The sequence below is a fragment of the Eleutherodactylus coqui genome, chromosome 7, assembly GCF_035609145.1.
Source record: "Eleutherodactylus coqui strain aEleCoq1 chromosome 7, aEleCoq1.hap1, whole genome shotgun sequence".
Classification (NCBI taxonomy): domain Eukaryota; kingdom Metazoa; phylum Chordata; class Amphibia; order Anura; family Eleutherodactylidae; genus Eleutherodactylus; species Eleutherodactylus coqui.
Genome location: NC_089843.1, coordinates 129,139,669 through 129,155,391, shown reverse-complemented (window position 1 = coordinate 129,155,391; position 15,723 = coordinate 129,139,669). Strand labels below are relative to the sequence as shown.

General features: G+C 41.4%; 1 protein-coding gene across 1 annotated transcript in view; it reads right to left on the bottom strand.

The window, feature by feature from the left end:
• SLC10A7 (solute carrier family 10 member 7) overlaps window positions 1-15,723 on the bottom strand; it is a 169,674-nt gene that overhangs the window by 127,600 nt on the left and 26,351 nt on the right. The window contains exon 4 of the mRNA XM_066573670.1: window positions 5,388-5,463. Within this exon, the coding sequence (XP_066429767.1) occupies window positions 5,388-5,463 (76 nt within the window). The remainder of the gene's footprint in view (window positions 1-5,387; window positions 5,464-15,723) is intronic.

Sequence of the window (15,723 nt, the reverse complement as noted above, 5' to 3'; positions counted from 1 at the left end):
GCTCAAAAGAATAGTCACTAGTGTAAAATTTTTAGGGGCAATGGGGCACTTGTCAAGCTCTGATGTAGGGTAGGCTAGAGCAGTTGGCCAATCTTTAAACAGAAGAAGCTACTTGTTCTGGCACCATACCTTGGGTTAGCATACATAGCAGACAGCCATCCCCTTCCCTCTGTCTCAGAACCAGACTAGACCTGTACATCATGAGTGCATAGACTTTTCATGTGAACAGCAGATTCTGCTCAAATTAAACTTTGCAGTTAATAATCTCACCTGGCTTCACAGGGACTTATACTGTGTTACCCCGAATATAAGACCCTGTCACATTAATATTTGTCCCAAAAGAGGCACTAGGTCTTATTATACTTACCTAGCAGGCTCGGTCCAGGTCCCTCCCGCTGCTCTTGACAGCTCTGACATGCTTCCCACAGTCCTCGCTGCTCATACATCATCACATCCTGGTTATGGTATTCATAAATCCCACCTCCAGGAAGCGATGGCTGTGACTAGTTCTTTGACCGCTGCTCAGCCAATCAATGCAGCGCTGGATGAACAAATGCGATGGCTATGATTGGCTGAGCAGCAGTGGAGGAACAAATCAATACAGTGCTGGATAAACCAATCACAGCCATCACATTGGTTCATCCAGTGCTGCATTGATTGGTTGAGGAGTGGTCGAAAAACCAATCATCGCCATTGCTTCCTGGAGGTGGGATTTATGAATCCCGTAACCAGGAAGTGATGATGTACGAGCAGCTAAGGACTGCGGGAACCGCACTGCCTCTAGAGAGCAGCAAGAGGAACCTGGATCGAGCCTGCTAGGAAAGGTTTGGTTTTTTTTAAATTTAGTGTTACCAGGGCTTATTTTCAGGGTATGGCTTATATTTCAAGCCTCCCAGAAAATTGGGCTAGGGCTTATTTTTGGGGTTGGTCTTATTTTTCGGGAAACAGGGTAAATATAGATGTAAGCCCATTGGAATAATACAATAAGAAAAGAAGAAAAGCTGTCTCCTTAAAAACACTTTTTATACCACTTTAATTACAAAAAAAAAAATCCATAAAATTATGATGGGTATCGTGTGATAACATGCCAATGCACAGACCTGTTTGGAAAGACACTGCTTTCTTGATCACAGCTAACAGACTGACATGGTACTTTTTCGAACCGCGTTGGTATGGTATCACACGGTACCCATCGTTTATAAACTTTATGGATTTTTTGTAATTAAAGAAGAAAAGAGGTGTTTTAATAGAGCCGGCTTTCTCCTTTTGTTGTTGCTATTTAAGAAATTTGACTCACGATCATCCTGAGCACCGGAAAACCTTCAAGCCAAACCAGTGTAAATATTACCAACTAACTAGTTGAAGAGAACATTGTGTTATGCATTTTTGAATGAACACAATACCCAACATTACCCACATTGACAGGATTCTCCAGTCTCTAAGGCTATAGCTTTATGGACAACTTTGGAGTTACTGATATTATAAAAACGAACAGCGAAATTATAAATAAATAATTCTATAATTTGTAAATTTAAAAAAGCCATTCTGATAAACTTAAAGGGAACCCGGTCATGACCTCTGTGCCCCATAAACCATGTTATGGAACTCAAAAGGTGAGGAGGGGGATCGCATTTTATACTCACTGGGCCCCGTTCCAGCACTTTATCTCCGCGAAGTTGCCGTACGCACACAGCATGACTCTTTTCAGCCCAGCATGCTCATCTATTCATCTCTATGGGAGAGCGCACACAGACCAGGCCGACAAGAGTCAAGCTGTGTGCACACAGCAACTTCACGGTTCCATCACCGTTGAGCCCCATAACTAGTTTTATGGGACTCAAAGTCGATGGCAGGTTCTCTTTAAAAAGTTGCAGCTAATTTGTCATTCTTTGATATTGCCCTGTAGGAAATGTTAGTGGAGTACAAACCACCTATGGTTGACTGCCTTCTGTTAATAATGTACTTCGGATGGTGGGAAAATTTGAAGAGAAATGTGTTTCTTCATATCATTATTTTAATGCATATCATAAGTCTTGTTGCTTCTTAAGGGAGCCATGGAGAGGCACTCACAACTTATAATATTGCAGTAGTAGAGGAGGAGCTCTCCTGAAGAAGAGGTGCAGATGAAGAAAAACGTGAAAGTCAAGAGTACAGAAGGAAGGATGGCAGAAAAACTTTAAAAAATGCAAATTGAGAATTGCAGTCCAGCTCTAGAGAGTGATGCAACCAATAGCCACACACAAAATGTATACAAGGAGGAGTTCTAGAATGTTCTAAGAGATGTCCCTGGGGTGGCTATCTAGTCACATTAGGAATATCAGAACTCTTCCTAATTGACAAGTCAGTTTGGGAACATTGGGAGCCAATTATTAGAAGACATCAATAATTGTATTTGAGCAGACAGATACTCAAGCAAGGCCAGAGACATAGAAAAAAATATCATACCATCAATGCAATAACATGGAAAGTGCAGTCAAATAGAGGATGTATTATTACACCTATTAGAAATACATTTAAATAGTCACCAAAAAACCTCCCATAAAAGTCCAGAGTTTGATTCTCACACACATACCAATAATAAGTGTCATGGATTCTCTTCTGTGTGATAATAGATGTGACACAAATTACATGCCCATAAGTAATTCTCAGGTACCTTTGATCTGCAACCCTGAACGAATTCAGTCGCCTTCCGTAGCTGGCCTCTGGGACTCTCTCTCAGAATCAGACATCTGGCTACTTTGCTGTTTTAGACTAATCCAGCCCCAAAGGATTATGGATAGGGGGGAAAAAAATGACAGAGACAAGAGGGTCCTAACAAAAGGAGTGTATGTTAGCAGTGCTCACTAGAAGGATTGTTAACCCACTCAGCGTATGGGAGAAGTAGATGAACAATCAGACGCACCAAACAACATCTCACTGTTCAAACATGTATGAGACTCTCGCCGGTCCTGCCATTTGGCTGCAGAGCGTAACTGGTAATCAGCAGTAGTTCATTATCCCATTAGCTTTAAGAAAAATATAAATAATTCCTATCAAACAGAATCTGGATACATTTGTGGAACATTTCTTGCTTGTTACTATTAGTTCTTGCCCTAGAGTGTTAATTGTCACAGAAGCTCTGAAAAGTGCAATTAGTTGTTCTGTGCCAGGGAGATATACCTAGAAGGCAGGGTACTGCTGTGTATTACAAGGCTCTCTCTTACATCACATAACTATTTTATGGCGATGTAATAATCTATCTATATCTCCATATCTATATCCCATATAGATAGACAAAAAAAAGTAATGTGATGAAAAAATGTGATTGTTCTCAGCAAGTCAAACGAAGTAATCTTGTAGATAGTATACCTTTTAAGGGCTAACAAAAATACATGATGTTATAGCAAGCTTTGAAACCTCTCAGTTCTTCCTCGGGCATAATGAAATAGAGCAGAAGAGGCACGCACGCACATACATACATACATACATACATACATACATACATACATACATACATACAAGGCACAGGAATGATTTGATTAATTTGCACTTTAAAAAAAACACGTGACTTTTTACAAAGTTATGTGATATATTACATATATCACACACTTACACAGTAACTCCAAAGTTATGCGACACACACACACACAGCCATATTATACCATATGGGGTTTATGATGTAACATTGAACATGAGTAAATAAGCCACAAATTTCATTAAACTTTTGAAGCGCTGCGACTTCTTGGATTCAGATAGATATACGGATTGCTGGATTTTTTTTTTCTTCTATGAAAACAGTTTTTAAAAATGTAGTTTCTATTCAGTTGCACATAATGGAATATGTGCAGGCAATGAGTACAATAATAGTTGCCCTGGTGTTCAGGAATGCAAGTAGTAAAATTCAGCAGTTGCCGCATTATTACTGGCATTATAGAAGAGGACACTAGACCACAGGCTGTGGTAACTGGTTATTAAAGAGAAGCCGTTGGATCCATTTCTGAGAGATGGATAGACTGAGCCAAACCAACCAATGAGATTACAGCTTCGGTTTTTGAATTTAGTGTGGCATAGCAAATGAGCGCAGTTATAGGATTAGTAAGGCTTTTAGCTGGATGCAAACCAGTACTTGCTACAAAATACACTGTTCTCACACCGCCTGAACAAACCCCCCTCAGAAATCTGTGATATCAGCTGATATATACCGGTAGTATGTATGGTCAACTTAAGGCCACCTTCACACGGGCGACACAGCATCGCAGCGAGAAAACTCGCAGCGATATTGCATCATTGGTCAGTGCGACATCGCTGCGATTTCTCACAGTGATACCGTGATTTTGTAGCGCTGCAAAGTCATGTGACTTTGTAGAACCACATGCAAGGATTTTCAGGGGGCTTGAATAATAAGCCCTACCCAAAAATGTGTCGTAGCTGCAGGAAAAAAAAAAAAAAAGTTGACATCACCTAGAAGCGCTGTTCTGGGTTCCACCGCAGTTTTTTCATCTCTTCTGGCTGGGGATTGAAAAATCCCCACCTCCTGGAAGCGCTAGCTGTGGTTGGCTGACTCTTAGCCAATTACAGCCAGCACTTGATAAATGGCTGTGATTGGTTGCTCGAGCGTTGACTGTGATTGGCTAAGTGTCAGCCAATCAGAAGCAGCGCTTCCAGCAGGCGAGGATTTTTCAATTCCCGGCCAGAAGAAATAAAGAGAAACAGTGCTGGGGACCGAGAGAAAGCTGCTGAGGTGTCGGAGTGCGATTCTAAGGTAATGTACGCATTTTGGGGTTTTTTTTCCCCTGAAGTTACGGCTTAGGTTATGGCTATGACACTAGGATTTCCTACCGTCAAAGTTGCATCGCACGAAAATCGAGTTTTCGTGCAATGCACAAGAGAGGAAGGCTTCATAGGGAAACCGGCTACAAAACCTCGCGAGTCGCGGGCATATCGCCGGACCAGCAAGGTTTTTGTGTCAGGTTGTCGCATGCTACAAAACATCACACGTGTGAAGTAACCCATAGGAAAGCATGGGCTTCACAATACGCAACACAACAAAATCACGCGATTTTGTTGCCCGTGTGAAGGAGGCCTAAAGTCCTGCTGTAAGATCGGTAGGGTGCAGAAATGTACAGTTCCATTGAGGAGCACTTTAGGGAAACTAAAGAAAGCATTATACAATACGTATTTATACAAGATGATTGGATTACAGAATTGCTAAACATTTGTATGTACTAGTACTTCGCTCTTTTCAACAAGGTAAACTAAGTTTCGAAGATTATGTCTTTAAGAGATTTCGTATTAATTGCACTTCATATGTAATTCATGTGCTAGGATTATAAACATTTATTCATCAATTTGGTATCAGCGGATGTTAGAAGAGTAGCAAGAAAAATAGATAGATTTGAAGATCTCACCTCATTACCGCCGACAGCTTTGGTCAAAATGACTGCTGAGGAGACCGGAGGGGGCATACAGCTCACTGTCTGTAGGCTGCAACAACAGAATTCCGTTTAGGGAAAAGACAAGGAGTTCTTCATACACAGAGTCAGAGGAACTTGAAAGGCGTACACATTTCTTTACATAAAAGGTGCCAAACATGATAAAAATCAAAGAAATAAAAAATAATCTGAATAGAAAGAAACCTTCTCTAGCTGCTTTCTTTTCACATTATTGACTCTAGAAGAGCATCTCATAACCTATAATACAACAAATCAAGGTCTTAAAGGAAATCTCTCAGCTTGACCATGTTGTCCAAACTGCAGGCAGAGTAGGAGGAGCCGAGCTGATTGTTGCTTCATTTTATGGGGGGGAATCAGTAGAACTTTTTATTTAATTTTTTTTTCTTAAATCCATTTAAGCCTCTGCACTTTGAGCAGATTGGTCTATTGGCAGAGCAATCAATGATTGCCAGCTACACCTGTATGTACAGTCATACACAGATAGCTGTCAATCGCCGAGAGGACTGCCCATTGGACCACCCAGCTCAAAGAGTAGAGAGGCTTAAAGTCCTACTCAATCTTCTCCCACAAAACAAAATTTTACACGCACGCACGCACGCACGCACACACACACACTTACAAGAAATAGACTCATGTAAAGCTGGGTAATATCGCTAGTCTATTGATATATGCAAGGTTTGCTGAAAGTATAGGGCCCTACTTAAAAGTGTTTTTCGAAGTTATTCATTTTATATAGTCTTGGGCTCCCCATGGCCAAAACTATATATAATCAATATACTCACCATGGTGCTGGATGCTCGCTTCGCAGTCCACTGCCATGGCATCTGACAGGTGACGTCACCCAGCCAGAAGGCCTGGTAACATCCTATAAACCTGCCACAGGGGCTTTTAATGTACAAGTCCCAAGGCAGATTTACAGGATGTCACAGATGACATTCCTGCTGGCCTACTATTGGCTACAGCAGTCACTTTGGTAAACAACCCACATGACCACTGGAGTCTGTAATAAACACAGACCGGAACTGCGCTGAGAAGTAGGCCCCTTTTTTTTTCTTAATGCAAGTCCCATGTGGGCAGATGTTAGAAGAAATGAGGATCAAGCATGCCCAACCCTATGTTCTGCTGGGTGAGGAGCTGCTATCAAAAAGGTGTAATTTTATGGTAAAAATTTTAAAAATTGTTCAAATATTAATTCTCTGTTTGCCATCAGTGATTGCAAACATTCTGATTTACAGGAAGTCTTGAAACTAGTACAGGCCTAATACTTCTCACAGCCAAATGGTGGATGAAACTGTCCAGCCTTTGCAACCTATTACTATTTTCTGTTAGCATTTTTGGACCAGCATAGAATTACAAATTACATATAGAGTAAAATTCCTTCAAGCGTACCTAACTCAGAATAAGCTGTTGTGTGTGAACATGAGGAAGAACGCTGTTCCTAACCATTATAGGACTTCTATCCTGCATTTTTCCCCGCTTCCCTTTTGCAGCCTGTATCTGTGATTCTCACTGCTCCCCGAACTGGTGGGAGGAGCCTGGCTGCTGTGTTATGTTCTATAGACACTGCAGCGAGAATTACAGATTCTGCTCTCAAACTGTAACACACAGATATAGCATCATGTAGGCCAGTCTACAGAAGACAACCAAGCACCATTTTAGATAAATAGCAGTTTTGCTAGTTATCACATTGTCCATCATACAAGTTGTGTGAAAAGTTAGTGAGCAGTTAAATCTGATATTTTATAATACAAAAAAATTGTACTCTGTAAATAAATTTAAAAAAATTAAAAATCAAGCGCGTAGATGTTGTTTTGCTACAAAACTCAGCATGCAGTTATCTCAGATATGCAAGTGATAAGATGAACAGTCTTTCCACCTAAGGCCCTAAAAGTGGTTCGACCCACGGCCTATAAAAAGGCTCCCGGAGGCTACTTGTGTGTAGTGACCTCTTTTTCCGCCTTTGTAGATCTTGTTGACCAACTAGACATGCCTTTACGATGCAATAGAAGAAAAATTTGCCCAGTCAACATTATTGGAATGCTATAAGCTGGATCATCGGATTGATGAATAGTCCACCACATGGGTTGTTCTGACCAGACTCTTAGAAGCTGTTAAGACCAGTGGATGAGTGAGAGCGCACACACACTAGGTGACCAAGCTCAGGACATCCTCAGACCACCAGTCAAGAGTCTGATCATCCGAAAAGCATGAGCAGCTCCAAATATTTTGTTGTCCGCCATCCAGAAACAGGTGGCACTATCGTTACCGCCGGCTCATATTACATCTTGTATCCTAGATAGAGGCGGTACAATAGGGTACTAGAGCCTCCATGCCCGCCCATATCACATTTTGTATACAAGCTAGAAGCGGTACAACAGGGTACTACAGCCTCCATGCCTGCCCGTATCACATCTTGTATACAAGCTAGAGGCGGTACAACAGGGTACTAGAGCTTCCATGCCGGCCCGTATCAAATTTGGTATCCAAGCTAGAGGTAGTACAACAGGGTACTAGAACCTCCATGCCCGCCCGTATTACACCTTGTATCCATGCTAGAGGAGGTACAACAGGGTACTAGAGCCTCCATGCTGGCCCGTATCACATCTTGTATCCAAGCTACAGGCAGTATAACAGGGTACTAGAGCTCCCATGCCTGCCCGTATCACATCTTGTATCCAAGCTAGAGGTGGTACAACAGGGTACTAGAGCCTCCAAGCCAGCCCGTATCACATCTTGTATCCAAGCTAGAGGTAGTACAACAGGGTACTAGAACCTCCATGCCCGCCCGTATTACACCTTGTATCCATGCTAGAGGAGGTACAACAGGGTACTAGAGCCTCCATGCTGGCCCGTATCACATCTTGTATCCAAGCTACAGGCAGTATAACAGGGTACTAGAGCTCCCATGCCTGCCCGTATCACATCTTGTATCAAAGCTAGAGGTGGTACAACAGGGTACTAGAGCCTCCAAGCCAGCCCGTATCACATCTTGTATCCAAGCTAGAGGCGGTACAACAGGGTACTAGAGTTTCCCTGCAAGTGTTCAGTAAATGACACTTTTAGGCCGCCTGCAGACGGCCGGGTCGGATCCCGCTGTGAGAATTCTTGCCCATGTGCAGGGGGCCTTGCTCTGATATTGTAATCACTTACTTATAGCAACGTTACAATCACGCAAAAAGTTTCATTTGATTTCAGCAACTACTTCTAAGTGCCGTCTTTGGGTTTTTTTGACAAGGAGTTTACATAATACAGCAAATGACTGCAATATAAAATGTTGAATTAAAGCAAGTTCCTCTGCTGAGAAAGCAAAGTTCCAGCAGCAGATTGTGTTAGCATTTTATTCTTAGCTACTGCCTCATGCACACAGGCGGATTTTTGCTGCGGAATCCATAGCAGGCGTCCACCTCCAGGTTCCGCAACAATAGCCCTCCACAGCATGATATGGAAAAATGATTCTTCCTGCACACGAGCAGAAACCAGTTCCAGATTCCGCTCACGGATGAAAAAGAAAAATCGCAGCGTGCTCCATTTTCCTGTGGTTCCCGCACGAACGGCTTCCATTGAAGTCAAAAGAAGCCGTTCCAGCTGTGGCCTGTCCGCACCATGGGAAAAGCAGGAGTTAAAAAAAAATTAAAAATCTGTACTGTGCATGTCCGATGGCGAGCCGTGCAGACCATCTGCAGTACAGCGAAGCCGGAGGACAGGTCCGTGCAGAAACCGGCAAAGAAGATGACAGGTAGGCAGGGTGACCTGCCGCAGTCAGGGCCGTATTCCATGCAGGATTCCGCAGGCGGAATCCGGGCCTGCCGTGTGCATGAGGCCTACAAGTCAACTTTTCCTTAGAATTGGATAATCAATACCACCTCAAATCCAGCACCTACCAACCCTGGCAATGTTTCATTAAATAGTTTTTATCTAGATTAAAATGTAGCATAAAAGAGAAATATTTACATAGTTGCTAAATTTTTTATGAAATATTCAAAGAAAAGTCGCCTTTAACAAGCAATGACAAAGAATGAAAAGGGCATTCCTCCGAATGATTAGTATACACAGCATTGTTCTCACTGTACTTGGTCTCCAATTCCTAATATAAACATTTTACCAAAATTGTGGACAAAAAACAAATTATGAAACACATAAAAACCACAGCAAAAACTGTATTTACTGCAGTTCGGCAATGGTGCGGCCCTGTGCCACATTACCACCTTGTGCAAATGTACCCTAAAGGTCCCTTTCACGCTAACCTTTTGCGTCCATTGAGCTTTTCCTTTTCTCCATTCAAGATTTGGAGTGGAGAAACAAAATTAAAACTAAAAACAAACAGATAGCGTTTTCCGAAAACCCATTGAAATCAATGGAGGAAAAAAAAAAAGTCATACATTACTTATTCCAGTAAAAAACTGAAGCAAAAGTGAAGTAAACAAAAGGTTTGTTTTCTTGAAAACTCAATTAGATCAATTTTGAAAAAAATTGCAATGTTTATTTCAGTTTTAATTCAGTTGCTCTTCCAAAAACAGACATGGAAAGGCTCAACGAGGCAAAACGCTTGCGTGAAAGAGGCCTATCAGCTTTAATAGCCCGATGTCTTACTTTACATAGGATAACAAAAAATACATAAGATATTTTACTTTTTAATTGCCTTAAATGATCAATTTCCTATACTTCTTGCAACCAATACACAAAAGAGCCCCTGAGTATCAGAGTAATTGCTAATTGTGCTGACCACAATCCCTATTCTCGCTTCTACCTAAACAGCATTGAATATATAGCTCCCTTAGGGAGAAATTGAACAGCGTTCATAATCATTTGTGCTAAGGGAGACTGCAGTACATTGCAAACCCTGGTAATACAAAAAGAGTTGAAAAATGATCTATTGTACAGTCATGTGCTGGTAGGCGTAGATGTAGAATCCAAAATTTAATTTTGATGATGTATTACACAAGTGATGCAATAAAGATTTTGTGCAGATTCAGTTTGGAGTAAATCAGATTTTTGTTTTTCAGCAGTGCGCCTTAACCTTTCAGACTTGCCTTCTTTTGTTTTCCATCTTAAAATTATGCAGAAATACTAGATTTTCATTCTGTGACTGTAGAGGGGACTACCAGTGGAAAATCACTTTCATGTATGTAGATCTCGATGGTTTAGCACCACTGGAGGTATGCAGAAAGACAAACTTATGGAGAATATATAAAATTCAAGAAAGCTAAATTTCCCTCTTTTCTTTCTGTATCCACCCCAAAATTTATAAATAAAGAATTTATATAATAACATTTAAAAAAAAAGCAAACTCTACTGCAATAGTCAATGTTATGTGAAGACAATCAGAGGTCTAGCGGTAGAATCTAAGAAGTCTCAATGTATAGTTTTACAGCATAGCCTACCCAGTCTATCAGGAGATACCCAACCTAATGTAGCTGCTGCCCAATAAAACTATATCCTGATTTCTTGGACTGTACAGCTTATAGATATGTGTTTTTTACCCAACAGGCACCATCACTGGACGGCCCTCAGGAACTCTGTTAGGTCCCGGTGATCGAAGAGGCAAGACTTGTAAGGCCATCACAAAAATGGGTCTCCGTGACCATCATAATTGATCACTGGGCTGTAGGGGCTAAAATTCGAGGATTCAAGTTGAGTTTAAAACATTGGGCCTAATTTATAAAAAAAGTGTCTAAAAGAAGCCCATCTTTGTTGCCCATAGCAACCAATTAGAGCTTAGCTTTCATTCCTGAAACTGCTCTGGTACAATGAAAGCTATGCTGTGATTGGTTGCTATGGGTAACAAAGATAGGTTTTCTTTTAGATACTTCCCACCTACGCCTTGCAAAAAAATTTTCCTTACAAATCACCAGTCCAAAGCACACTGCTGATCAGCTGACTGAAGGGCATGCCGATTTACCAAGTACAACTCTGTACTTTTAATAGTGGGCATGCCTGGTACTACAGCTCAGTCCCATTTACTAGGCTGCAGTGCCCTGTAATACGAAAGACAGCCACTAATATTGTTGCAATAGTCTATGAAGCACCAGGGGCCAAGAACAAACCACATATTACTGCAAAAGGATGCCCTCCCCGCCCCCCCCCCCCCCCCCCCCAAAAAAGAAAAAAGTATAAATTGTTATTTAAAGATACTTAAAAACATTATTCATTAAAAAACATTAACAGATAAACACATAATAAAGTGCAAAAATAATGCGTGTACGCTCAGGGTTTAGTGTTAGACAGCAGGCATTCATGAAGTACTCCCGATTTGTAGATTGTATCTCCGATATTCATGATACCGTATGTATAGGTGACAACCCAAGGACAGCCAGCGTGGGCGTCGGTGATGCTCTGATAACACACTACCCCTGTAAGAAGCCCTACAATCACCCTCCCTAACTGTGGGTCAATCACCCAACAAAAGCGCCCCCACTCCACGAAGATGACCCTGCTGTAACCCTACAAAACCCTAAGACTAAGTATACTGCATCCAACCTAATGCGTTTCTCCCAAGTAGATAGTCACCAAAATCATCAAGGCATACTCAAAGTTTGGAGGGACATAAGAAACTCAGACACTGTCCCCCACTGATGTGGACATAATGATGATGGATGCCAACCTGTCATATGGGAGCACCAGAAGATATATAGTATGTAACTCCCCCCACCACCTTGAGCAAATAATCAAAAGATGTCACACAGCAGGCACAGGCTTATTCAATGGGCAGGTTAATGTACATGAAGCCTTGCAACATGTCTCTGGATCGCATACTAAGTGTAACCATCTTTACACCACATTACAACGCATGCACGATTGCGTATGATCATGCATCAAACAGTGCAAACGTTAGTGCAAATTATACACACCACAGCGCTTACTACAGTGCACGAATCAGTCTAAAACCACACATGGGCAAAATATGCAGGCGTAAGGGTGTGATGAGATCCCACTGGCCGTACCGACTAGGTGACATTTAGTAACAAAACAAAAACAATGATGAGCAATAAGCCCACCCATATCACAACATGGCTACACACTAAAGAGACAGCTAACAAGGTGGATACAGTTCCCTATCCTAGACACACAGTGGTGGTAAATATATGTGGTTAATGCCCCACTGCTTAATTTTATTCAAAATATGAATCTATAATAAACTGCAGAAAACATGAAGTTAGCAGATGTCCCAAAAACAAAGGGCAATCATAGGACACTGGACATAAGCCTCCTATATAACAAGATGAAACACACTTAAGGTGTGTCCCAATCTTTGAATCACTGAACGTCTGGGTCACCTCTGGAGATTTAACAAACACGGATATTTCTTCTGGAATTGATTTGTCTTCCAATAAACCCTTTAAGAAGTGGCTTGGATCCAGGTTTAGAGATCGTGTTAGGGGACAACATAACCAAAGATGGAGGGGATCACCAAGGGGAGACTTAAGGGATCAAGGTGGTTTAACTACTCAAAAGAGGCAGGCTACTCGATCTATGACTACTCCTATCTCTCAGTCTACACCTTCCCTTTCTTCATTGTCATCCTCCCATTTTTTACAGATAGGGGGAGCAGTCCCGTATCTGTTGTAAGAACCGAATCACCAATCCGAGAATAAATAAATAATGATCTTTAAATTATTAATTTATCTCCGTGAGATACTTTCGGGAATTGAATTAGAAGTATTATCCAAATGATCGTCATTTGTTCCAACAACGAGATTCGGTTCTTTCTCATGGATTAAAAGGTCTCAAATTTATTTGCTCAATGTCACAAATGGCATACGTTTTTTAAGAATACATAATGAACAGGAATGCAGGTGATTAGGTATTGAAATGGAGGATCTGACTGGTCTTAGATTTCTTGTGGGGTTTTTGGAGGAGGTTGATAAAACCGAGAGATGTGGTCTTTTCACAGATTTATGAGCGAGGATGCACCCTTTCTAGATTGCCAAACAGGTCAAATAACCCTATTCACCTGATATATGGGGGACCCAAAGATGGCTACACCGTGCGCCATTAGTACTTGCCAGTCCCCACTCTTGAACTGCTTGCTATTATTTTTACTTTCGATATTTAAACATATGAGTAACTACGTAGACAAGTATTTCTGGGTCTTCAAGTTTGGGTACACAAAACAGTACTGTGAACCACATGTGGCCCCCAGGCCACAGGTTGTGCACCGTAGTGGTAAGTAAAGGGGACACAGCTCTCGATGGAGCATCATGGGCCCCTTTTATTAGCTGATTCATCAGGGATGCCAAGAGTCAGACTTCCACCGACATAATACTAATGGCCTATCCTAACACTAGGCCATCAACTGAAGACTGGAGAAACTATTTAACCTCTTGTTTTGCTACCAAACCTTACTGTTGACCTATCTGCAGCAAGTGATGCCTGCAGTTTATTAGAGGTCCGTCTGGGTTCTATTTTGGCTTCCTGGACGAGTAGTCAAACTCCTGGAGAACATGTATAAAAAATGATTTTCACTGCAGTTCACCAATATCTAAAAAGCTTAAAAAATTACTTCGCAACTCTTGCCAGCCTTCGATATTTCTATTAATGTCTCTCTCATCTACTCAAGACTGTATTTCTATCACGGCATAGCGTACTGCAAAGGTTTATGTTCAGGTTGTATTTCAATGATCTTTCGATTCATCATGGCAGGTAATAACGGAGCCAAGATGCTTCAAGTCTGTTTAAACCCAATTATCAACTAAGTTTAGTTAATTAGCCGACTGAGAAAGGGTGCCATGACACAAGGTGGCCGAGCCGCGATAACTGCAATCTGTCGCTAATTGCTGTGATTCACTGAGGTTTTGTGGACAGTTCAGGCGAAGCACAGTAATTAGCAGTAGTCCGCTAGCAGTCGCTCGTCTGCAACATGTAATGGCATCCAAAGACAGAGGATAGTTTTCACTATTTGATTTAGTTTATTACCCTCCTATTACATATTTAAATTACTTTTTATTTAAATTAGTAATAATAGCAAACTTATTTTTTTTTTGATCCAGAGCTTAAATTGGCCTGGCCATAGAGGAGAATATAAATGAACCGGAATGATTTAATGTACCGCTACATCTTTCACTATTGTCTTTGGGAGTCGGCTCCTTCATTCTCTCTTTCTTTGAGAGTTGTAATTCAATGAAGGTTTGAATCTTTTCCATGATCCTCTGCTATATTCATCCAGGCTACCAAATCCTGAGGGAGTCACCAGTTTAAAATCTGAAACACATTAAGCACTTGAAATGATTATAAGGGGCTAATTTTGAAAGTATTCTTGACATGGGGACAGCAGAAGGGAAGACTGTATGTCTGCAGCGGAATGGGAATAAAGGACACTTATTAGTGCTTAACGAAGAGCTCAGTGTCACACATGAGACGATCCGATTTAAATATAAGAAGGTTTCACGCTCGGCGTGATGAATGCAACTGATTGGCTGATGTGTTTAGCTTAATTTCTCTTGACATCTTAATCCTTCCTTCTTGTCAATCTAGCCACACAAAATTAACATAAGTCAGATACAAAAGCAATACCAAGACTTAAATATTTTACTCTGTGTGCACAGCTAAAGCAAGACGTTCACTACTCTACTAAGTCACACTTTAAGCAAAAATGCTTGAATTTTATGAACCTGTAAATGTAAGACTAATATAAAAATTTCAAAGCACGGATGATCGTAGCCCTGGAACTATAGCTATACATATCTTGTGAATAAAAAGCGGTTTCGCCCAACACAGCATTACGTAGTATTATAATCTAGCATACTTTTCAACTGAATGTCATTTTTTACACTTAAAAAGCAATCTGTCACCGCTGAATGCATTGAGCAGCGAGGCCAAGTAGTCCGCCCATTATAAAATTAGAATGGGCGGACTACCTTGTGCACTACTGAGCAGCGGCTTTCAGCCCTCACACCGGGTAATGGGGGAGGTAAGTATATCACTTACGTCACTGGACTCAGCAGGTCACTGACTTTTAGCCCAGAAGCTTAGCTTACAGGGCTAAAAGTAGGTAACAGATCCTCCTTAAAGGGGTTGTCGGAGTTATAGATTATAGGTAAAAACCTTTCTGCATGCAGTAAAATAAACCGTGATATACTCCCTTCTCCCACCTACACCGCTGGTATGTCACGTTTACAGGTTTCCTTAGCCTGTTTATGGGACGTCACAGGCACTGCAGCCAATCACAGAGCTCAGGGATTGATCGCTGAGCTGTTATTGGCTGCAGCGCCTGTAACGTCTCATAAACGGAGCAAGACTGCAGCCCGTACACAGACAGGAGCGGCAGGACCAAGCAGCACCGTGGGACACAGCC